A 26,975-nucleotide genomic window follows, 5' to 3' on the forward strand; every position below is an offset into this window, starting at 1 on the left:
GCACCCTATATACAGCCTGTATACTATCTCTAAAGTACTGCACCCTATATACAGCCTGTATACTATCTCTAAAGTGCTGCACCCTATATACAGCCTGTATACTATCTCTAAAGTGCTGCACCCTATATACAGCCTGTATACTATCTCTAAAGTACTGCACCCTATATACACCCTGTACACTATCTCTAAGTGCTGCACCCTATATACAGCCTGTATACTATCTCTAAGTGCTGCACCCTATATACACCCTGTATATTATCTCTAAGTGCTGCACCCTATATACACCCTGTATACTATCTCTAAGTGCTGCACCCTATATACACCCTGTATACTATCTCTAACCCTATATACGGGCTGTATACTATCTCTCAATTGCTGTACCCTATATACACCCTGTATACTATCTCTAAGTGCTGCACCCTATATACACCCTGTATACTATCTCTAAGTGCTGCACCCTATATACACCCTGTATACTATCTCTAAAGTGCTGCACCCTATATACACCCTGTATACTATCTCTAAAGTGTTGCACCCTATATACAGCCTGTATACTATCTCTAAAGTTCTGCACCCTATATACAGCCTGTATGCTATCTCTAACCCTATATACAGCCTGTATACTATCTCTAAAGAGCTGCACCCTATATACAGCCTGTATACTATCCCTAAGTGCTGCACCCTATATACAGCCTGTATACTATCTCTAAAGTGCTGCACCCTATATACAGCCTGTATACTATCTCTAAAGTTCTGCACCCTATATACAGCCTGTATACTATCTCTAACCCTATATACAGCCTGTATACTATCTCTAAAGAGCTGCACCCTATACACAGCCTGTATACTATCCCTAGGTGCTGCACCCTATATACACCCTGTATACTATCTCTATAGTGCTGCACCTTATATACAGCCTGTATACTATCTCTAAGTGCTGCATCCTATATACAGCCTGTATACTATCTCTAAAGTGCTGCACCCTATATACACCCTGTACACTATCTCTAAGTGCTGCACCATATATACAGCCTGTATACTATCTCTAAGTGCTGCATCCTATATACAGCCTGTATACTATCTCTAAAGAGCTGTACCCTATATACAGCCTGTATACTATCACTAAAGTGCTGCACCCTATATACAGCCTGTATACTATCTCTAAAGTGCTGCACCCTATATACAGCCTGTATACTATCTCTAAAGTGCTGCACCCTATATACACCCTGTACACTATCTCTAAGTGCTGCACCATATATACAGCCTGTATACTATCTCTAAGTGCTGCATCCTATATACAGCCTGTATACTATCTCTAAAGAGCTGTACCCTATATACAGCCTGTATACTATCACTAAAGTGCTGCACCCTATATACAGCCTGTATACTATCTCTAAGTGCTGCATCCTATATACAGCCTGTATACTATCTCTAAAGAGCTGTACCCTATATACAGCCTGTATACTATCACTAAAGTGCTGCACCCTATATACAGCCTGTATACTATCTCTAAAGTGCTGCACCCTATATACACCCTGTACACTATCTCTAAGTGCTGCACCATATATACAGCCTGTATACTATCTCTAAGTGCTGCACCCTATATACACCCTGTATACTATCTGTAACCCTATATACAGCCTGTATACTATCTCTAAGTACTGCACCCTATATACAGCCTGTATACTATCTCTAACCCTATATACAGCCTGTATACTATCTCTAAAGTGCTGCACCCTATATACAGCCTGTATACTATTTTTAAAGAGCTGCACCCTATATACAGCCTATATACTATCTCTAAAGAGCTGCACCCTATATACAGCCTGTATACTATCTCGAAAGAGCTGCACCCTATATACAGCCTGTATACTATCTCTAGGTGCTGCACCCTATATACAGCCTGTATACTATCTCTAAGTGCTGCACCCTATATACAGCCTGTATACTATCTCTAACCCTATATACAGCCTGTATACTATGTCTAAAGTACTGCACCCTATATACACCCTGTATACTATCTCTAACCCTATATACGGCCTGTATACTATCTCTAAAGTGCAGCACCCTATATACAGCCTGTATACTATCTCTAAAGTGCAGCACCCTATATACAGCCTGTATACTATCCCTAACCCTATATACAGCCTGTATACTATCTCTAAAGTGCTGCACCCTATATACAGCCTGTATACTATCCCTAACCCTATATACAGCCTGTATACTATCTCTAAAGTGCAGCACCCTATATACAGCCTGTATACTATCTCTAAAGTGCTGCACCCTATATACAGCCTGTATACTATCTCTATAGTACTGCACCTCATATACAGCCTGTATACTATCTCTAACCCTATATACACCCTATATACTATCTATAACCCTTTATACAGCCTGTATACTATCTCTAACCCTATATACAGCCTGTATACTATCTCTAAAGTGCTGCACCCTATATACATCCTGTATACTATCTCTAAGTGCTGCACCCTATATACAGCCTGTATACTATCTCTAAAGTGCTGCACCCTATATACAGCCTGTATACTATCTCTAAAGAGCTGCACCCTATATACAGCCTGTATACTATCTCTAAAGAGCTGCACCCTATATACAGCCTTTATACTATCTGTAAAGTGCTGCACCCTATATACAGCCTGTATACTACCTGTAACCCTATATACAGCCTGTATACTATCTCTAACCCTATATACAGCCTGTATACTATCTGTAAAGTGCTGCACCCTATATACACCCTGTATACTACCTGTAACCCTATATACAGCCTGTATACTATCTCTAACCCTATATACAGCCTGTATACTATCTGTAAAGTGCTGCACCCTATATACACCCTGTATACTATCTCTAACCCTATATACACCCTATATACTATCTCTAAAGTGCTGTACCCTATATATTGCAGGCATAAAGCCCCTGGGATGTTGTACCCCAATATACTGTGTGTATAAAGCCTCTGGAGTGCTGCACCCCTATATATAGCAAAAATAATATCTGTGTAGAAAATACAAGGCAAAAGGCCTAGAGTGACCCCTAAAATACTTAGGGAGCCCCCCATGGGACATCACTATAAACTTCTGTTTACATTACTAATAATAAGGTTCCTATATACCAGTGGTCTCCAACCTGCAGACCTCCAGATGTTGCTCCGGGCCTGCTGGGAGTTGTAGTTTTGCAACATCTGGAGGTCCGCAGGTTGAAGACCACTGCTATATACTATCCTATATCCCCCAATTGTTCTCAGCTACAGAACCACAAGAAAAGAGTGCTAGCTCCTGTGTGAGATGTGACCCACAATGACAGTATCCATCCTAAACATGTTAACCCTCGCTCCACCAGCATGCTGCATCCCCCCTGACAGCTGAATGACCCCAATAGATCCCCCATTTACTGTGTTATGGGTAAAGTTTAAAAAAGAGACTTCAAAGTAATATCTGGACCCCCTATAGGAACAACAGTAAGAGGGAATGTCCGGGGAATAATATATGGACGACACATCATAGATCTAAGAGACGTAACACTCCACAACAATGTACATTCCTTCATATAGAGAATGTTTGGTATTTACAAGCATTTATCTCTACTCTTATTATCCCCCCGACCACCTCCACCGGGTGAGTATTGTGCATTATATCATCGCTCAGGAACCTTTTGTTCAATAATACAAGTGACACATGGTGTACAGAATAGGACACCGTATAGATAATACAATGTATGTAAAATATTAGTGACTTAAACATGACAAAGATAATGTGCACATATGCAAATACATTATACAAGACAGATAGATAGATAGATAGATATGAGATAGATAGATATGAGATAGATATATATGAGATAGATAGATAGATATGAGATAGATAGATATGAGATAGATAGATAGATATGAGATAGATAGATATGAGATAGATGATTGATAGATAGATAGATAGATAGATATAAGATAGATAGAGATAGATATGAGATAGAAGATAGATAGATATGAGATAGATAGATATAAAGATAGATATGAGATGGATATAAAGATATAGATATGAGATAGATAGATAGATAGATAGATATGAGATAGATGGATAGATATGAGATAGATAGATATGAGATAGATAGATATGAGATAGATAGATATGAGATGGATATAAAGATATAGATATGAGATAGATAGATAGATATGAGATAGATAGATATGAGATAGATGGATAGATATGAGATAGATAGATATGAGATAGATAGATATGAAATAGATAGATAGATAGATATGTGATAGATGGATAGATAGATAGATATGAGATAGATAGATATGAGATAGATAGATAGATATAAAAGATAGATGGATAGATTTGAGATAGATATAAGATAGATAGATAATAGATAGATAGATATAAGATAGATAGATAGATATATATGAGAGATAGATAGATATGATAGATAGATATGAGATAGATAGATAGATATAAGATAGATAGATAATAGATAGATAGATAGATATAAGATAGATTGATAGATAATGTTCCAGAGAACAGCAGCACACACAAAAAAATGGTGTAAAAAGTGAAGATTTATCCCATCAATCCAGAGTACAGTAGTTTTGTACTACCCTGGATTGATGGAATAAGTCTTCACTTTTTTACACCATTTTTTGTGTGTGCTGCTGTTCTCTGGAACATTATTGAAGAGTGGAGCTACTGACCAGAGCTCCCATACGGCTTGCACCTACTATACGGATTATCTTTATTTGGTTGTGCTGCTCTCCTGGAGTTTTGTTAGATAGACAGACTTCCACAGGGCCTGTATAGCAGATCAGGGTCGGCACTGCACGATATCGGTGCTCGTGGACCGGTGTGTAATCCAAGTGTATCAAAGAAGGGTCCCGGCACTCAAGTTTCTTGCTCAATCTCAAAGTGTTTAAATATGCATAAGCATAGCATACAGGACAGTATGCGTTACGACTAAGCAGTCTTTCACAACTGTTGAGAAATGCTGCTTAGCCGTACCGCATACTGTTCTCTAAGCTATGTTTATGCATAAATAAAAACATTGAGATTAAGCAAGAAACTTGAGTGCCGGGACCCTTCTTTGATACACTTGGATTCCACTGGGCCTGGACTGTCCATATTGAATCCACACCAAGAACACATACATACAATGTCTATAAAACAGAATAGAAATGTTCCTCTATATTCTATCAGTCAGGTCTGGCCGGGGCCACATACAGCTCGAAGGTGTCAGCCAGTGCCAGCACTTTGTAGTTCCCCAGCACACCCACATAGTGACAGCCCGGCCACTGTCTCTTATTCCCTCTTCAGTGGATGAGAGGCAGAGACAAGCAGATATTGTTCCTCTGTAATCCCTGACCCGACCTTTCCTCTCCCCATCGCACAGCCTTTCTATCCTGGTGCTCGGCCTGACACAGTGATAATGGGAGACGGTCCACAGCTCTGCCAGATCCATCACCCTGTCCCCCCCATCACTAAGGCCGAGGAGCTGTGAACCTCCAGCTGGGCCACCGATGGTCACGTGAAACATTTAAAACCGAACCTCATAATGATTGTCTATAAACAGAAATTGGATGTTGCAGAGTAAGCAAACATGACGACTATCAGGTTAGCATTGCAAGGGTTAAATTGTTTGACAACATGCAGGAGGAGGGGATCTCTAGTTTACCCATCCCAAAAACCAAAAGGCAAGTTACTCACCCAGCAGTTGAGATTGGCATGCCAGCTACCAAGCTCCTGCAGTAACGTTAATCCACAAGCTGGCATGGTCTTCTTGTCACTCGTCCTGTCCAGACCAACCAAGACAGAATCCCTGGTATACATGCCTACTGCCTAACCACAGGTCTGCAGCCAGCAGCTCGATGCTTCCTCGGCCAAGCTGCGTCCACTGATATCCACAGGTCTCAAAAACATTCACTTAAGTCAGTGACTAAATAAAACCCACCGACCTCGCTGCTGCCCAGTCCACTCTTAACGGTTGCCCAATAGGTCGACCCAAATAATCTAGTCATATTCCCTAACTAGTAAATAATGACCACCAGATCCCGTCATGGTAAAAAAATAACTCTGAGAAATATATAAGAATGAAACACGGCATTCAGTGGAGGCGTGCAGCCAGGGATAGTAAATGGTGCACCATAACAAAGTGGTAAGAAGGGAATGGAAAAAAAGCAACTGGGAAGAACAGCCAAGGAACCGAGGACCAGTAAGGAAGAATCTGAGGCAGCAAAGTTTATCCAACTCAACAGATCTGCTCCCCTGTTAAATTCTGCAAAATAAATTCCTTGGGAAAAGGAGAGAGAAAAAAAAAAAACGTGCAGTCACCGTATCAAGGAGTGACAAGACGTGTGTGGCCTGTGCAGCTCTCCGCTCCGCAACCTTCACTCAGCATTAAATATCAATTTGGTTTTCTAGGAGCACAAGACACAATACATGAGAGAAGCTTTTGTTAGCCAGGGCTCCCAGTGGCCAAACAGCAGCTCTAAGCCCCTAACCCACACACAAGCCCCTCTGTGCTCCAGTTGTTTGCAGCCTAACAATTCAATGGGGGGGTCCTCTAACGCATTGCTCCGTCCTTACACTTCCACACCAAGGCCATTGAGTGACTTTTGAGTGCCACAAACCAACACAATTTTTTTTAATGCACCTTCCAGATTACTCCGGAAACACTTGACGTTAAAGTGTCCTATTCAATAAAACTTTGCCTCATGGGTCTGCATTGTGTCTGCAACCAGCTGCTATGGTGAAAGGGGGGGGGGGGAAGAGGCCATGAAGATTCCTCTCTCCTAGATATTAAAACCCTTTAGCACGTTTGCTGACAACCTCCACTTTTTGTCGACACTTTCTAAAAAATTATGAACTGCACCAGTGCTCGTCTCCACACATCCGCCGGCCCCTGGGAGCGTCAGCCAGAAATCTTTAAGGCTCTTAATACCAAAACAAAACCCAGTGATTTCCCTTTACAAGGCAGTGACAAAAGCAATGAGCCTTTCCATTTGACAAGTAAAAGGACCCAACAACAGGGCAGCTAATTGCCTTCCCTCCCTCTATTCAGAGCGGCCACCACACTTCACCGCTTGCTTTTCAAGCACGTGCAATTTCCTAAAGTAAACTCAAATGATGGACAGGTCCCAATAGTTTTCTAACAATAACTGGTAGCCCCGGACAGGCATTTCCCAGCTGGGAATTATTTACTCCTGCATTTTCCCTAAGCGGAGGCGATAACAAAACACAAGGAAACCAAACAGGGGGGTCAACGTCGGAAAAAAAAAAAAAATCTCTATAAAACTGGGATGAGCCCGGAATGATTCCAAACAAACAAAACAAAAAATCCAGCAGCTTTGGAATGTAGCTCGAGCTGGCAAAGGAAACTAATGTGTTTGTTATAGCTCCACCAGTCAGGCAGTGATCTCAGGAGGACTAAGGAGCTTCAGACCATTCCCTCGACTCCGAAGCAGGAACCGTGACAGAATCAGACCCATCAACAGTCATAGCTAGTGACGAAAAAAAAGCTACACATTTCATTAAAAAACTAATTAAGATATTACAAAAGCATGCTACAAAAATAAATTATTGTAGTGTTTACAAAAATTTCTTTTGATATGAAAATTTCAAAAAACGTCAAATAAACAAGCAAAAAAAATAAAAATATTTGGATTATAGGATCATACAGCCAAGCTAGACCTAAGCAATAGAGGTTGCCATCGATATGTATTTGGTGTAAATTACACAGATTTAAGAAAACAGGAATCTCTGACATGCAAGACATAAGAAATAATGGAAGACGACGTGCAGGCTTACCATTTACAAGTTTTACTTTGCTTCCTCTATAGTGCCAGGCTAGGACCATGCTTCCGATTAAAGTATTCCACACACAGTCATGATAAGGCTAGTGTATAGACAGAGCTTTCATGATCCGCTGGAGGGCAGCACTCTACACTAAAAGCATTCAGACAACGAGGACGCCATCAGCTGAATCAGTCAATGGGAGTTTTCCCAGGCAGATGCTCAGTTAAGATGCTCAAGTTCAGGCATTCAAAGAATTATCTCAGTTGGTCAGGAAGAATACAATTATTAAGATATCCCCAATTCAATGACGGTCGCCTAATAAAAGCTCCAGTTTTTGTGTAACACTCTCCTATCCCCCTCCCCACCATCCCCAATCCTAGGTTCAATGACAGGAACAAAAGACAAATACTTTGCTTCCCGACTTGGCAAATATAAAAGACAAAATCCCTTTCTCTAGAAAGCTCCTAAGCTTAGCGAGGGAGAGACGGTGTGTCGAAAAGAGCAAACGATCGACATGCTAAAAAAAAATTGAAAAAAAAAATGCATAAAACTATTTGCCAAGTAAAACAAACTAAAAAAGGTAAAAAAAGGAAAATCCCTAAAATGCAATAAAAAAAAAAAAAAACTAAACAAAAAAATAAAATAAAAATCAACCCCAAATTCCCCCCTGGTTCAAGACTTAAGGAAGTCTCGGCGCTTGCAGGTGACTCCTGGAGTTGTTACAGGGAAAGACCCTGCATTGGGCAAAAAAACCTCTTTCCAGATGCGAATGGCAAAAAAAATATAGAAACTTGAGAATATCTTCTCTAAAAGCGATGGGTATCCTTGCAAAAACTATACCCGCCAATGCGCCTTCAAGCAGAGGGGGGGAAAAAGAAAATGACTATTGATCTTCAAATAGCGATAATTGAAAAGATCAAAAAGATTAAACAAAATCAAAAAATGTGCTGACTTACCATGCTAGGCTTTTTTGTTGCAACTTTGTAGAAATTTTGCTCAAAGAAGCTGCATCGGATGTGTCAAATTTTTTCGCGGGCTGTGATCGTATTATTTCCGCAGCCCTGCCTTCCAATGCCTTCAGAACTTTCCCCCCTTAGTCTTTTTAGTTTCTGGTACCTAGGTTTTTTTTGCGAAAGACTTTAAAAGCCTTCAGCTCAGCAAACCAGCACAAATTATCCTGCCACCTTGCGCAGCTCTAAAGCTTTTGGCCGCTAAGTTTGGAAGGGCCTTTACTAGTGCATCAAAATTAGCATTGTCAAAGCACTTAATGAATATTAATATTGTATTTGTCATTGGAGAGAGTCCGTTGCTGAACTCCGAGTCATCCATCAGGGACAAGATTAAGAACACAATTATTTCTGACTGACAGGGACCAAATCTGGTACATTTTTTTTTTTAACAATTCGGGGGGGGGGGGGGGGGGGTAAAAAAATACAATATCATCATCTTAAAGGTGTCTCCCTGGGGAGTGGGGAACAGATTAATATGCTTTTAATGAAGTAGAAATCGTTACGTGTGAAGTATTATGGAATAATATCAACCATTTCGTTATGGGTATTTTCTTTGGATTGTGGGGAAAATTGCATTTTTTCAAAAAGATACCTGGAGTTCAGTCCATGCTGGGTTTTTGTTGCAATTTTTTTTTTAAGGCTCAACGTTTATTTGTTTGTTTTTTGGATCAGTTTTAACTGGGATCTAATACACAATCTCAAGATAGCAAGAGGATAGAGAGAAGTCCCATTTGGGTTAATTTTCTCTGTCCTCACTTTTCTTCTCGCAGCGTAGATAAGACAGCACAGTAAATAATTCCTACACAAATTTGACAAGAAACACCTTTATCAGCTCCAACTCTTTTCACTCTCATCTACTTGTTCCCAAGTGGGGTCTATCAAGACTTGCCTCTAGATGAAGTGCTACATTTAAAGAAGTCTTAAGGAGAAAAAAACAACAACAAAACAAAACACAAAAACATTCTTCCGCTTTTTAGTGACATCTCCCATTAAACAACGCAACACACACAATAGACAACATGTCCATATCTGTGGGTGGAGTAAAATAAAAGAAGTAAAATAACCACTAACACCAGTACACAAGTAATTCAGATTATTATTTTTTCAACCAGAAAACAAAATGTGCAGTTCGGAAACGAAGAAAGGGACCACGAACCGTCATGGGGTTATTCTTTTTCTAGGAACAAAATCTTAATTTTATCACATCAGATCCCTACTCTGAATTACTTTTGTTCATTTTTTTTTTTACCATTTTAAAACTATTGGGGAAAAAAATCAAGGATTGGAAATAACAGATGTGTGTGCAAATCTACCCCATGAATCGCCTTTCTAATGCTCCTGCGGCTAATCTGCAGCTCCCACTGTCCACCCCAATAGCCTTTAATACCATTAAGAACCCTTAGATGAACATTCTAAATTAGAGGTTTGTTCCAAAAGGGTGTGAATTTGACCCCGGTGAAGAAAAAAAAAATAAGAGGAAAAAAAACACCAAAACACCCCCACTTCTGCCGCATGTACAGATGGTTTTAAGTCGATAATAAAAAGGAACCGCAAACAGAATTAAAAGCTTCTCCTTTATCTCTTGCTCTCAGTCCTTTTTTCCATGAGACATATTATTCTCTTTTTACCCTTCTGCAACAATTAAAAACAAAAACAAAAGCAAAGTGAGCGGCGTATTCAGAAGGAGCGGTTTACGGGATTAGTTTACGGCCAATGAACCAAGATCAACGGTCAAACCTTTTTTTTATATATATATTTTTAATCCAAATACATAAAAATTTATTTTATACTTTGAAAACAAAACAAAAAAAACAAAGACACCAATAACGTCCCAATATCGTATAACATTAAGGACTTTCACTCATTATTTATTAATCAGAGACTTCAATTTTACTAAAATTTTAAGAACAATCAACATTTTTCAGTGATGAATTTATATTTCTTTTATTCATACACTTAGGATTTAATATTGTATTAAAAATTAAGTTTAGGTTTATATAATAAAGTTTATGAATATATATACATATACGCAAAAATATATTGCATAGGGTCAGTGGATGAATAAGAAAATATGAGTTTAATTTTACATAACAAAAATGTTTTTTTTTTTTTTAAATAAGAAATTAAAAACAAATTACAAAAATTTGAAGATGTAAGAAAGGGATCCTAGATCTTAGCCCTATGGAGGAAATAATTGTATTTTTGCATTAATTTAATTTAGCAAAAAAGTTAAAATTTTGGAATGAGATTTTTGTCCATTGCATTAGCAGCTATGAAGTAGACACCACACTCCGGAGTTTCAGATAGTGTGATTTTTTTTTCTCTCCTCCTCGCTTTCCCTGCTTCCCCAGCACGAACGCATCAGCACTACTTTCAAATTAACTCTCCGACTTTGAAACTTATTGATCTGCTATTAAGACACTAGTGAACTTGATGAAATGAGTGCTGTAGGTGCAGTCAAGACTTCAAAGTCTCACACAGCCATATAATACAAGCGCCTTTGATCCTGACTCCGATCTGCAGAGGGTTTAAAGCCCAATTCTCCCTAAGCTGCCCTTCACACTCGTTGTGTCTGATCTGATGTCTTACCAGTCACCGTCTTGATAATGTTAATAAAAGCAAATTTTAGCAAATGATTTTTACAATGGAAACAAATTAATTAAATACAAAAAAAAAAAAAAAACTCAGCCTCTGTAAATTTTTTTATTTCTCCACCAAATGTGGGAGTGGGGAGATATTTAATTGTACCAATTACAGATTTCAAAAGAAATTATATACCCAGTATGCCGGAAAAAATATATAAATAAAAAACTAAAAACAAAAAATACAGAATTTTTTCCTTTTTGTAACCTTGTTCTTTGTCAATCATGTCTTTGCTAAATGGAGGCTATAAATAAAATTAACATTTCCTTGCACTCTCGCTCAGGGAGAGAATGGCACCTGACATGGGAAGGTTTCAATAGGATTTTTTTTTTTCTTGAAGCACGTGGATGGTATAAATATTTTATAGCATTTTAAGCAAAGTATAAAAGCAAAACTATTAATGTACTTACAGCACATAAAACACGTCAGAATCACAAGGATTCAAACGAGGACAAAGCGGAATAGCGTTTTGCCGCCACAAACACTGCGCATATGAATCGTTCTTCTACACGAGGACATGTAAATAATATTAGGTGATGGATTTTAGGTGCAAGGCAAAAAAATAAATAAATTGCACCTGTCTACAATTTAAAAATAAAATATTAAAAACTCAAATAAGAAATATAAAGAATGAATATACAGATACAAAAAATTATATTTAACAAATATTTTATATATATATATATATATATATATATATATATATATATATACACATTATAAATATTCGAAAGCAATGGTTTTTAGGAAATTACTTTCAAAAACATGTTCCTTTTTAGTAAACTTGCATACAAAGAAAAGGATTTTAATATACATTACTTGTGATATTATAAAATAAAACATGTTTTTTTATTTTTTTTAAATGTTTTTGATAACTCAATCAGTAATTTTTTTTCTAAACCTGCTTTAATCCATTTTTAAAGTATTATCTTCTTTTTTTTTCTGTGTTTAATGTTCATACTTAACCTACTTGCAATTCCAAAGAAGTCAACACTCAATTGTGACAGTGTTCAAAAGGCTTTCTTATGCCACAAGCACAGTAAAAAGTTTCCCCAATTAGTGCAGGAAAAAAGGAGGGAACAGGCATCGAGCTAGTTCTCAAAGACCCAGGCCTTGCGGCAAAGCTGTCACGTACAGGGGATTGATCAACAGGACTGCAATTTCTAATGGCATGTTGTCATGAAAATGGAGCCACGGGGAGTCACCTGCTTCACTCTTCACAGACAGCTCGAGAAGAAGGAGGAAGCAAAGTGGGTAACCGCCATTGCCTATCCCTTCAGCAAGCAGATTTTGGTAAGGGGGTACGAATGTTTTCAGTGAAACATGTCAAGCCTCCAACAGCATTATCCACCCTCCTACATTACACAGGATTGAAGCGCGTTACTCCCTCCTCTTGCTTTTTTACACACATTCCGACTGTTAAAAAAAAATACTTTTCGAGATCAAGAAAGGGATAAAAAAAACCACATCTATTAGATCTTTAAATCAACAATGAATGCCCAGCGCATTCCACATTCAGCCGAGGTATTCACCAGCTTATGGCACCATAGCCTAACCTCGCGCTGCCTAGATCTCTCTTTCCATTTTCGGCAAGTCTGACGACTTTGTTAATTCAATTAAAAAAAGAAAATGCTAAAATTTTCCCAGGAGTGGGCACGGAAACAATGGATGTAATGGATCCGGAGCCGGTAAAGACAACTGATACATTGATACATTTTTGTTTATTTGATATTAAATTTGAAGTTATATTTTTGAAAAAACAAATTCTTCAAGGCCAAGTTACAGGATAAAGCCTAGCTAAATTTTACTACCACTATCTGAGGTGCACATATTAATTTCCACAGTACAGTCAGGCTTGATCATCTGATTTTCAGAACACGACACTTACGGACTAACATGCAACTACAAAAATGTAAATTGTAGTATCGACATGCAAAATTCTATCGCGACCAGTCACCTACTTATATAGCCATGCCCTTCCCATGCATTCCGGGTGGGAGGAGTGGGGGGGGGGGGGGGAGTCAAATAAAAGTTAAAGAACTTTTTACATTCATAAATTCAACGATCACTTTCCACGCAAATCACGTACGGTAACCTTTTATCAGCTCAGCCTCTGGAATCATCACTCGATAAAATTCTTAGCTCGCGGCAACAGCTTAACCAAGGGACGCAGACCAATGAAAAATAAAATCATTGTGTTTGCATTTCAAATGGCGCGAGCCACAAAAAAAAAAGCGCCAACTGATCATTGCCAATGGAATTAATTGGATATTCTGAGAATAGTGTCTGCTTGTCGATCCTCAGAGGCCAAGCGCCAGTCAAGACCGCATTTGGAGCTGTGGCTTCAAACGCAGACCGCTTGGGGGTAGTGGACATATTAGGGATTTAGCGCTTCTCCCCGCAGGCCTAAAAATAATCAGATGCGCTGAACCAAAACGGCGGCTAATCTATTCCATAATTATAGCTTCTGCAAATCCAATAAATTTCCCAATATTACCAAAGAATTAAGAAACAAAAGTAGGGTCTCATTTTCCAAAGTTTTTAGTTTTTTTTCTTTCTTTCGAGAAGATTACCCGTAGATTTTCAAGCTTTTATCTTATGGGGTTTTTTTTTTTCGACCCTTGGCTCTAAATATCGGCTTTTGTATTCTGTAATTCATTGAAAAAGATTCTGTTCAAGACCCACACTGTTTCTTTTTAGAGCGGCTAAGGGATTTGCAGCCCCTGGCTAAAGCAATAGCCCTCACCAATATTAGTCTATCTTTCCTTGAGACACCCCATAATCTAACCTTTTCAAGGCTCCTTTGCTTTCAAACTCAAAAGAGCATAAAAAATTTGCATTGTTGGTGGGCACCGGGAGACTGAACGAAGGCTTTTGGCTCAGCCCTCTGGATAAACAGATGCTTGCGCCACCACATAAGCTCCAAAGACCAAAGTTGGAGGGGGAAAAGACGGCGAGATTAGGATCCATCCCCAAATGTTCCATCTTTCTATCGACCGCCGGCCTAGCGTGAGGTGTCAATTTTGACTCCAAAGAGAGCACACAAATTCGCAGTGGTCCCATTATACAGTCTCTTCGCTCATTGTAGATTCTGTCAACGAAGTCAATCTTATTAACTTCCGCACTGGTACACACATGACATTTCCTTCAATTTTCTTGCTGACTTCAAAAACATCAATTAGCAGCTTGAAAATAGGAAGGAACGAATGACAGAACCCGATAACGTCGACTATTTGAAGCCAAGGGTAAATCTATTCTCTGCTTCTGAATGCATTCATTACAATTGCATTTTCAAAGCAGGACTCCAAATAGCAAAGAAAATTAAATTTATCATCTAGAAATGCCTAGAAATTGTTTTTTATAATCCTACGTCTATCTCTCTATCCCAGAGCGTAATGCAAAGTATCGCAATTCTCTTTCCGTGATAACACGCCTCAACTTTAATAGAACTTTCTAATACGGAGAAGTCTGTCATAGGAGAGAGCGTCCTGAAAATGTCACCGACCACATACATTCATTGGCAAAAGTTTTGCATATTTGCTTTACAAACAGTTGACTTGGCCCAATGTGTCAAAAAGTGACCCCAGTACAACCACTGCATAAGGGGTCAACTCAATGTAGGGTGCTGTCCAATGCATAAAACTGCATCAGTATTTGAAAACTAAAAATGTAGAAGAATATTATAATTTTTGCTTATTACTATGGATTAATGTTTTGGTTAGGGTTAACCCAAAGACGCTGAAATTCAGACCTACAGCAACAGGAACCCTGTGTTTAGATAATAAGATCGCTTTCCACTAAACCATTGATTTTCTAATCATTTGACATTTTTTTTGTTATTTCCCGTCCCCTACCTTGCAATTTTCTCAATGTCACTGAAGAAAAAAACAACACATGACATAGATATCTATTAGCTGTCAAAGCGGAGATTTCCCGTTACTGGCTTCATAGCAGAAAACCTGCCGAGAAATGGTAAGATAAATAACCAAACATTTTTCTCAATAAAATCTGTCACATTTCTACATCTCCTATTTGATAAAGATAAAAACAAAAAATCTATCACAATTAAGGTGACAGAAAAATTTAGAAAAATCATTCAAAATGGGTAGGAAATACATTATTTTCTGAAGCAAGAAAAAGTGGGAAAAAATAATAATCATTGACAGGGAAATATATATATATATATATATATTTTTTTTTTTTTAACAATCAATAAATTGAGTATCTAATAATGTATCAATTATCATTTCTTTTAATTAAATTAAAACATTGAGATCACTTAATAATTAACAATAATGATGATAAAATACATAATTAAAATATCATCACAATAATTATTAGATTACTGTTTTTATTATTACAGCTTAAATCTAATATAAAAGTCAAACATTTCATAAAAATTATTTTGTTTTTTGTTAGGATTGATTCTTTATAAATAATATTTACATTTTTTATGCAGTTTAGTTGAATAATATGTTTTTATTAAATATAACATTATTTTTAGTTTCGTTTTGCACTGACAATTTTTTAATTTACTTATTTTTTAAGGGACTTTTTATCATTTTAACAGTTTTGCACTCACATTTTGCACGATTTCCTTTATTTACTTATTTTTTCAAATTTCTTTCAAGTTCTTTTTTATCATTTTATCACATTTACAATCACAATCCAGTAATGTAACGCGGCAGAGCTTCATCTTTTCAATGCATGCAGTTGTTGGAGCGAGAGAACAGAAAGAAGGACCAGAAGAAAAAAAGATGATGGATATATTTAGTTAGAAATTACATTTTACCTTCAGGTGAGAAGGGAAAAAAAAACAAGGAAGAAAAAAAAGCCGCTCTGCGTATTCTGGCAGGGGGGGTTGTATTTTTAGCAGAAGAAAGTCCAATATTCCCCATATCTGCTGGAATAAAAAAAAATGAAAATATCCACCAGCTTTCCTACAGGCGAAGATCATTCATGAACATTTTTATTTCTTTCATTAATATATCCCCCATCATTGTGATTACATTTTTTGCGCTTCGGTTTACAAAACAATTTAACTATTTGTGCACCGGCCTTGGACATGACAAACGGGGAAGCGAGCATAAAAACAACAGAGCTCAGTAACAATATGCGACAATGTGCAACCAATACGGCACCGTGCAAAATGGGAATGCAAGTGAATGTAAAGTAAGGTATTGTATGGGATTTCTATAGAGGGGTCTAATCTCACTTATTAATGGGTCAATGATCGCCCTTTCTGGGGGCTCCAATGAACCGATAATAGATTGCAGAAGACCTCAACAGAGGAGCCGTAGTGCAAGGGTGCCGGGCATTGGAGGACCAGCGGCAACGGGCAGTGGGATCTCCTACAAGCCAACCGCATGCTGCCGGTGGGGAACTTCTGGTGGTCTTTTCTCTCCGGCAGGCGCACAATGTCCATGAATCACAGGCTGCATTCATCACTATTAGATGCGACTGTGGGACGAGTGATGTATTATTTACAAAGGGAAAAAGTGAATAGTTTAAATGGCCTCAGACAAATCAGGGGCCCCGGTGAGGAGAGGGCAAGGGTCACCATGACACAAAATGATAAGATGAATTAAAACTGGGGGTGGTAGTGATTAAAAAGGCACAATTATACTAAATATAGCTATAAATATTATGTCTCATATCTGTGTATGTATATGATGAATGTATCCACCTACCTAAAGCAGCTTGTAAACAATCTCTCATTTGTCTGAACAGCGCTGTCTGCTGTAATTGATACAATGTGTTACCTCAACACAGCGCTATGGAAGCTGGTAGAGCTGTATAAATAATAATTATAACAATATAGGTGTATATACTATTATATATTTACTATGTAACAGTGTATGAAGAATAATTATTCCAATATATATGTATACACTATCACATATTTACTATGTGTTGTATACATAAATGACATATACATTCATTACACACCTATGTATACGCAAAAACACACTTACATTACACACACATTGGGGGAGAAACCTGTCCAGAGGAAAAGTTGCTGGGTTGTCCATAGCAAACAATCAGATCGCATCTTTCATTTTTTTTAAAGGCCTCTGAAAAATGAAATAATCGATCTTATTGGTTGCCATGGGCAACTCAGCAACTTTCCTCTAGACAGGTTTTGATTTATTTCCCCCATTACATCCATACAAAGTATATAGGAACATAAATAAATACAAGAATACATATACATATAGGTTAGTAAATATACTGACACATACATACATTATATTCATATGTATATGCTCATACATATAACAAATATAAATTATACATGTATGGATATAATACACATAGATAAACACATTATAGATTCACATAGTGAGTACATTGTGAGCACGGACCAATGTAAGTGATGGCAATTTTTCTACAGCGCTAAAGAATATGTTGCATAAAGGGATTAAATACAGTAAAATAAACATAAAATGTTTATAAATGTACATAGGCATATATGTGCAGAAAAATGTAAAAAAAAATATGTATTGGGGAAAAAAAAGTAAAGTTACACGTTTAGATAAATAAATAGATAGATAGATAAATATGAGATAGATAGATAGATATGAGATAGATAGAAAAAAGATAAAAAGATAGATAGATATGAGATAGATAGATATGAGATATATATATATATATATATATATATAGATAAATATGAGATAGATAGATATGGGATAGATAGATAAGAGATAGATAGATATGGGATGGATAGATAGATAGAAAAAAGAAAGATACATAGAAAGATAGATAGATGATAGATATATATGAGATAGATAGATATAAAATAAACAAAAGATAAATAAGTAGAAATATAGACAGATAGATAATGTTTGTGTGTGCATATATATGTTACATACACACTATATACATACGTAGTTATATGCACACTTAATCTATATAGCCACATTGAATACATAAGTAAACAATTATACAGCATATACACACAGACATACAGACATATTTATTAAATGAGCGCTGTATAAGAAGTCGCGTCTTCCATCAGTTCGGTATTACTAATATTCCCACGTATCTCCAGACGCGACTTGTACATTGTAAATATCAGGTTATGTTTTATGAAAATTTTACTTCTGCCATTTCCCAATCACATTGCGTCTTTCATCTACGCACTGCGCGCTCCCCAATAGCTATCAAACATTGGTAATATAGATCCCCAACTGTGCCGGAAGAACCTTCTCATGTTATGCCACCGGGTGAACATTGCGCAAAAATCAACAAGTCAGGGAACATGATGAGGATCATCCTTACTTCTAAGACAACAAAAGATTGGGGGGAGTGATTGAGTAAGAGATGCTGGGGCTGCAGGACAGTAAGGGTTAATCACAAAAGAGATGATGAGCCCCAATCCCCACGTCCTAATATGGAGGATTTATGTATCATTGCTTTTTACTCCATAAAGACTGCAAGCTCTGAGGACGACATTCTTCCTCTCATTTTTAGTTTTGTATTTTGTATGTCTATTGCACTGCAGGATACATTGTTGCTTTTCTGTTACTATAATTATGATTATCAGCAAAATCAACGCGAATGAGAGCAAAGGTGAAAAACATATTAGCAGTGTGCAGACATCAGTAATTGAGACCTCCATGTAATTGTATCAAGTGTATCCGACAGTCTTTAATAATTCCATTTATCTTTATTTAAAGCCCCGGAGAAGTGACGGTGGCTTGATGGATGGCTGTCATTAGACATGACGGGCAGACAGCGCGGGACAATGCTGCACATGTGTTAATGCTTGTGACGGCCCATGCTCCGGCCCTGCACACCTCATTGCCCTCACTAAGGGGAACTACTACTTATCTAGCAGACATCTCCATTGTTGGGGGTAGAAGGGGTCGCCACTACTGATTGTGCTGCAAATGACACCAACTAATGAATTTCCGAAAAGCTCACACACAGCTAATGGTACGTGAACCGAGAGAAGGAAGAACCTGAAATTCTGGAAGATCCATCTATTGCACCAAGTCTCTTAACAAAGACCAGCTGGGGCCACTGGCAGACGCTGCCATTGTGAGAGAATGGGACTTTCTGACCTAGAGGTCTTCTCCATAATAGAAAAGAAGGGAACCGGATCTTTCAAGGTAGCGAGAGGGACACATGACCTCACAGCAGTCAATGGTAGCCAAAGGAACTGATAGTCAACTCGTATATTAACCCATTTGTGTGTGTGTGTGGGGGGGGGGGAGGGGTATAAGAATTGCAAAAACCTATTAGGCATTGGGTAGTCCTAACTGGAGGCCCAGTTTGGAGAACACTGTACTGGAGTCACTAATGTGTTTTTGGTAGCTGCCCACAGAAACTATTGATGGACGTAAACGGTCAAGATTCATTCAAGGCAAATCAAAGATATTTAGGCCTGATCTGGTCACAATAGTTGTCTACAGTGCAAAAAGCCAATAGAGGAAGACCAGAACCTTTGCCTAACCAGGGCCGAGTCTTCTATTGTAAAACTCTGGCTTAGGATATTATTCCACTTAATGACAAAAAGGTTGGAGGTCAAGAAAAAAGCAAATAGCTCCCCCGGGGAGAGGCGGCCTCACTCTGTTGTTTGTATAGGTGAATAACATTAGAACAGAGTTTATTTAGCCTAAAGGAGTAGAGGAGGAAACCGGCACTATATCAATAGGAAGAGAATGAAAGCTTAAGACCCACCATATTGTCATCACAAACACAATGCAAACTCAAGAAGGTTTCTCCTCATAATTTACTCTTAATATCTTTTACAATTCTAACCTGATACAAGACAATGACACAACGTATATTGTTACATTAGAAATGGAAGCACCAGAGCCAATGAGGTTGGGAAGTGAAGGGTCAAAAAAACTTTACACGTTGTATCGTGGAGACTATAAAGGGGGTAGACGTTTTGATAGAGGGAACAAAGAAAAAAGGTTGAAAGTCTATTGTCCCATATAAAGTTTTACATACTTTTATTCCACCCAACCAAATCAGAAAATGCACATTCGGCCTAATATACATATTTTTTTTCCAGCAAGGAGCAAAGAATAGGGCGTCTCAAAATCTTACCCACAAACCACACATATGTGGCCAATTCCACCAAATTTATTGGAACCGACAGATATTGAATACAAAATATCTGTAATCTAATGGGATGGAACACCAGTCTTCCTTTCCCCTAATTGAGCTTGTAGAAGACATTTACGACAAGGCCTAAGGTGGCAATAATGCTATCCTTCTGGACCGAGCCATCCCAATATGAACTTGTGGCCCCATCAGCAGCCAAAAGCAAAGGGTCCTTCTGGGGTTAAATGTCTATAATTAGTCAAGATTTCTTAAGGCATTGTCATTGAGCTACATTGTATCCATTAAGCTTGTACAATTCAAGATGACCTGACTGTCTTAGAACTGACAATACCCCCCTCCACTAATTCCCAGAGGACACGCTGCTGTCTTGTTCTCCTCTACCTGCTCGTAGTAGTTCTTTTATGAAAAGGACCACCCAGATCCCTTCTATGTCGTACTCCCCAAGAGCCCAGGACAAAGCTTCCCCTGCCTTTCTTCTACCTTTGTTGATCGTTCGGCAGTACAGTGTCGATCCTCCCGTGTTATTACAGCTTCACATCAAGACATCATTTATCTGCTTCCCGCTGCCCAGATCTACCCGATCTCCGGATGACAGTAATTATCAGATACGTGAACAGAATCATGGAGGGATCGATATGTTATAGTCATCGTCTTCACTGGGTGATACTTTCTTGTTACACAGAACCCCCTCAAGTGCTATAGTGATAGGTATAAAGGTACATTGGGTTGGTAGAAGAAGTCCCGGCACACAAGGATGGATGCAAAATCACCTGAAGTGTTTATTCATATATATGCAAAGCAATACAGCGGCTTACAGGACGCGTTTCGTCCACCTTGTGGCCTTCATCAACTGATCTCTAGAGGTATATTGGGGCTGGTTTATCTGCTGTATACTGAGCTGATGATAAGTGAGGGTAGGGTCATATGCCCAATGGGAACATAGCCTTTCGAGGGTCTTAAAGAGGTACTCCGCTGCTCAGCATTTGGAACAAATTGTGGAGCCAGGAGCTCGTGACGTCAGCGCTCCGCCCCCTTATTACGTCACGCCCCACCCCCTCAATGCAAGTCTATGGGAGGGGAGTGACGGATGTCACGCCCCTCCCATAGACTTGCATTGAGGGGGCGGGGCGTGACTTCATGAGGGGGGCAGGGCAATGACGTCACGAGCTGCTGATGCCGGCTCCAGCGTTCGGAACAATTTGTTCCTTTAAGACCCTCGAGAGGCTATGTTCCCATTGGGTATATGACCCTACCCTCACTTATCATCAGCTCAGTATACAGCAGATAAACCAGCCCTATTATACCTCTTGAGATCAGTTGATGAAGGCCACGAGGTGGCCGAAACGCGCAGCAGAGTACCCCTTTAATGTGGTAAGATTAGCTGCTACTGTCCTATTAAGAGGTTCTACAATACAAGGAGTACCTAGAAGTATATTACTCCATTAATTATAGTGGTCTCCAAACTGTGGCCCTCCAGATGTTGCAAAACTACAACTCCCAGCATGCCTGGACTGACTAGAAACGAAGCTGGTTACAACAAGGCACTGGGAAACACACATTGAATGCAGAAAACAATTGCACAGAGCATGCACTATAATCCGCACCATACTGCAAAAGTCCACAATCTATAAAGCAGTGTTTACCAACTATGGTACTAAGTTGTAATACCGGCACACAACCTGGGGACAGGTGTGGTACTTTTTTTGGGGGGGAAAAAGCAGCTATGTGGTATTGTACACATCCTGTACAGAATAGTAAGAGCATGTTCGGACAGCAGAATTTCACACTTCACATGTGTTCTGCACTAAAATTCACATAGATTCTGCTCCAAATTTGTGTCCTATAGTCTTCATTGGGAAGCCACATGGCAGACCAAGGATACTTCCAATAACTAATCCCCATCAGAAATCAGAGCTTTTAGGGCGTAGCTTTTAACTAAAGTAAGACGACTACAAAATGGTGTTCACATTTATAGTATTCTTGTTTCTGGAGACCCTGCTACAGCAATATCCTACAGTCGCCCGACAGACCCTACTGACTCATAATGGGGTCTGTTGAGGTTTTTTTGTGGTTTCCTTCCCTTTTGATGAAAGACTCAAGACCTAAGACTCCAAAACGCATATCAAAGTCCCATTGAAATTAATGAGATCCCTTGTGATGTGGTTCCTATAAGGTTTTTAGAACATAAAAGACATAAGGGATGGACGACTGATGGGCATGGGTGGGGCCTTCTCTTCCACACCCTATGATAAAACCATAGAATGGAATATTCCTGATTGTCTACAAGCCCTGAAATCAAAGGAAACCTTTAGAAACACTGTAAGAAGACATACAATGCATTGGTGCCTACAGGAAGAAATAGTGAGACAGTGTAGTAGTGCAGAAGAAGAGATACAATGTAATGGAGGGTATAAAAATAGATACAATGAAGTGATGTCTACAAGAAGAAATGCAATATATCAGTGACTACAAGAGAGACAATTTAGCAATGTCTTCAGGAACAGATGCAGTGTTGCAGTGTCCAACAAGATAGGCAAGAGAGCAATGTCTACAAGAGATACAATGTAGTAGTGTCTACAAGAGATACAATGTAGTAGTGTCTACAAGAAGAGATACAATGCAGCGGTGCCTACAAGAGATACAATGCAGCAGTGCCTACAAGAAGAGATACAATGCAGCAGTGTCTACAAGAAGAGATACAATGCAGCAGTGCCTACAAGAAGAGATACAATGCAGAAATGCCTACAAGAAGAGATACAATGCAGCAGTGCCTACAAGAGATACAATGCAGAAGTGCCTAAAAGAAGAGATACAATGCAGCAGTGCCAACAAGAGATACAATGCAGCAGTGTCTACAAGAAGAGATACAATGCAGCAGTGTCTACAAGAGATACAATGCAGCAGTGTCTACAAGAAGAGATACAATGCAGCAGTGCCAACAAGAGATACAATGTAGCAGTGTCTACAAGAAGAGATACAATGCAGCAGTGCCTACAAGAAGAGATACAATGCAGCAGTGCCAACAAGAGATACAATGCAGCAGTGCCTACAAGAAGAGATACAATGCAGTATTGCCAACAAGACAAGATGCAATGCAGCAGTGTCTACAAGAAGAGATACAATGCAGCAGTGCCTACAATAAGAGATACAATGCAGCAGTGCCTACAATAAGAGATACAATGCAGCAGTGCCTATAAGAAAAAGATGCAAAGTTGCACTGTCTACATGAAGATGCAATGCAGCAGTGCCAACAAAAATAGATGAAATGTTGATGTTTCTACAAAAAAGATATAAGGTGGCAGTATGTGCAAAAAAAAAAAAAAAGTAAGAATGCTTTAGTATCTACGAGAAAAGATACAATAAATAGATACAAGGGAGCGGGCTAGCAGCACATAACAGGCAGGAGATGTTACTGAGAGCCGTCTCAAGGATGCTCCCTCTTGTCTTATTCCAAGTGCACTCCAACATAGACATGGAGCTATCAGCAAATGCGGCTGATGCAGCTCTTCAATTCAAGCGTCACAAAAAATCATCCTAATGCTAAAAATAATAAGGGACAGGGTGAACGACAAATTAAGGAGAATGGATCGGGATCAGTGTGTGGCGAAGGCATTATCCGCTGCGGCTGGGGGGGCAGCGAGCGATGTCACTATAAGAGGAGGCGCAGATAAAACGCGATTACTCCATGAGATTCTGTATCACAGGGATGATCCACTACTCCGTGGGGGGAGCGCTCGTATTCTGACTGCTCTCCCTCCGTTCCCCTGACAGAGGCAATTGTACAAATTCAACACATTGAATGAAAAATTCACACAATGCAGAAGATGAGGATGGATCTACCAGGATCCCCATTCTGTAATGAGGAGGATGCGTTCTGCGTCCAGCGTGGAAGAGACTGACGGCATCTTTCATCCGCCTGAGATTTTTTCTCTACCAGGGTTCACTGCCCTGACTTAGCAGCTGCCTGAAGTGGCAGATGTCCAGGTAATTACAATGAAGGGACTTGGATTACACCAGGAGCTACCTGTTCTCAAATGCCATGTAATAGCCTTGGCCGGGCAGCCGCGCTCTCTCAGGTGTGACCACCTGTAATCCCAGGGAGGTGAAGAATGCCACTTAATTCTGCCCGGGTTCAGTAATTAGTGTCTATTCAAAGTTTAATACCATGTCCAGGGCATTGACTAACAGGAATCCGCCGTGTCCCTGTCACAGATCACGCTCATTGTCTTGTGTTGTTACAGTGTATTACAGTGACCCGAACATTGCAATCATTTACTAGGAAATCACCAGGACAAATAAATGAAAGCAATTTCCTAATATATTCGGAGTCTCTAGTAAAGACCACCATGGACCTTTTCTCTGCACATCCTCAGCAACGGCAGGTGCCTCACACCATCAGTAGAAGCTATGTGTATACAGGATGGTGTCCCCTAGTGGTGGCCACAGGTAGCTGAGCTTTTAACATTTATGTGCACTGAAGAAAAGAAATAAAGCACACTTTAACAAGAGTGCAGACACTTTAGGGTTAGTCTATTCTTGCACCATGATCCTTCAGCACTCATATTGTTCCAACATAACCGATGCCTTATTGTTTTCCATGTCAATAAAAAATGCACAGATTGGCACACATCCACTGCCAAAGAACAAAATATTTGTGTCCTGCCGAAGACACCCCAGAGACTAAGATAGTTACATAGGTCTTAAGGTTGAAAAAGACCAGAGTCCATCAAGTTCAACCTATATCCCTATTGTGTCCCTACTGAGTTTCCAGAGGAAGGCAAAAAAAAAAAAAAACCTTATGAAGCTGATGTCAATTGCCCCAAAAAAGAGGGAAACATTACTTCCCAACTCCAATATGGCATCAGAATAAATCCCTGGATCAATGTTCTTTCTATAAATCTAGCATATATAACCTGTAATGTTATTACCCTCCAGAAATGCATCTAGGCCACTCTGCTCTTACAGTAAAGAAAGATCTCTGTACTGGCCTCTAATATATTTATACATAGTTATTAGATCACAGTTAAATCGTCTTTTTTCTAAACGAAATAACCCTAATTCTGTTAATCTTTCTGGGTACTGTAGTCCTCCCATTACCATCATTACTCTGGTTGCCCATCTTTGAACCCTCTCCAGCTCCACTATCTCTTTCTTATACACTGGTGCCCAGTATTGTACACAGTATTCCATGTGTGATCTGACTAATGATTTGTACAGTGGTAGAATTATTTCCTTGTTGTGTACATCTATGCCCTTTTGATGCCCTCCATTATTTTATATGCCCTGCAGCAGCTGCCTCTATTTTGCTATCTACTTTACACAATGCACTTTCCTCTATTGTGTTATCTACTATATACAGTGCACTGTCCTCTATTGTGTTATCTACTATATACAGTGCACTGTCTTCTATTGTGTTATCTACTATACACTGTTCACTATCCTCTATTGTGTTATCTACTATATACAGTGCACTGTCCTCTATTGTGTTATCTACTACACACTGCACTATGCTCTATTGTGTTATCTACTATATACAGTGCACTGTCCTCTATTGTGTTATCTACTATACAGTGTTCACTATCCTCTATTGTGTTATCTGCTTTATACCGTGCACTGTCCTCTATTGTGTTATCTACCATATATAGAATGCACTGTCCTCTATTGTGTTAACCACTTTACAGAACTTAGTACTGTATCATCTGATTGATATTTCACTATACAATCCCTCAACAAGGTCATTAATAAACAACATGGCTGCTGCGAAATGAAGCGCACAAATAAAACATATCCCTTTGTAGCTAAGGGATAGTTTATTGCCCTTTAACTGTCGTTATCGCGATGGGTCACAATGGGCACAGGGACGAGTCACAACGGGCACGGCAGGTCCCGATTGATTATAATGGGGTCCGTTAGTTTACATTAGTATAGCGACAGAAAAAGGCGGTGCATGTACTAATTATTCTGACGAAGGGTGCGCATGCGCCTGAAACGCGTCTGCTAAGGTTGCTGTGCCTGTTTTTATCGTGAATCTTCAATAAAACTGGATTTGTTTGACACATTGTTGGATCAATACTTCTTTTCTTGACTAATTATTCTCCCACTATTCTCCTGTAGTTTTTCAATGGCGGGTGTACTGCCTAATCTTGATGGATCCTCTGATGGGGTGAGGGGTGAGATGGCCCTCTGTAGACTATGACCTAACCAACATGACCACACATTTTTTTGCAACAGTATCTCTCTTTGTTGCACAAAGAAACGACCCCTGCAGCTCTGCAAAACTGCGCAGAGACTGTGCATCAATACTCCGTCTGGTCTTGTCAACACTTTAAGCATTGTATGCCCCTTTAAATGGTGACGTTCCTACAGTGAAGACTAATACATAGGTCAATGGGCCCGTAACTTTAGTCGTAAATCAGGGCTCTCGAGGATAGGTTCTGCT

General features: G+C 39.1%; 1 protein-coding gene across 20 annotated transcripts in view; it reads right to left on the minus strand.

The window, feature by feature from the left end:
- Nucleotides 1-26,975, minus strand: part of TCF7L2 (transcription factor 7 like 2) — a 304,484-nt gene that overhangs the window by 91,270 nt on the left and 186,239 nt on the right. Inside the window, exon 1 of one of the 20 annotated variants that reach the window (XM_056530846.1) lies at nt 5,715-6,720. The exons of the other annotated variants lie outside the window; for them this stretch is intronic. Within the exon in view, the coding sequence (XP_056386821.1) occupies nt 5,715-5,837 (123 nt within the window). The 5' untranslated portion in view covers nt 5,838-6,720. Of the gene's footprint in view, nt 1-5,714; nt 6,721-26,975 lie in introns of those variants that run through there. 20 annotated transcript variants of the gene reach the window in all.

This window comes from Hyla sarda, chromosome 7 (genome assembly GCF_029499605.1).
Source record: "Hyla sarda isolate aHylSar1 chromosome 7, aHylSar1.hap1, whole genome shotgun sequence".
NCBI lineage: Eukaryota > Metazoa > Chordata > Amphibia > Anura > Hylidae > Hyla > Hyla sarda.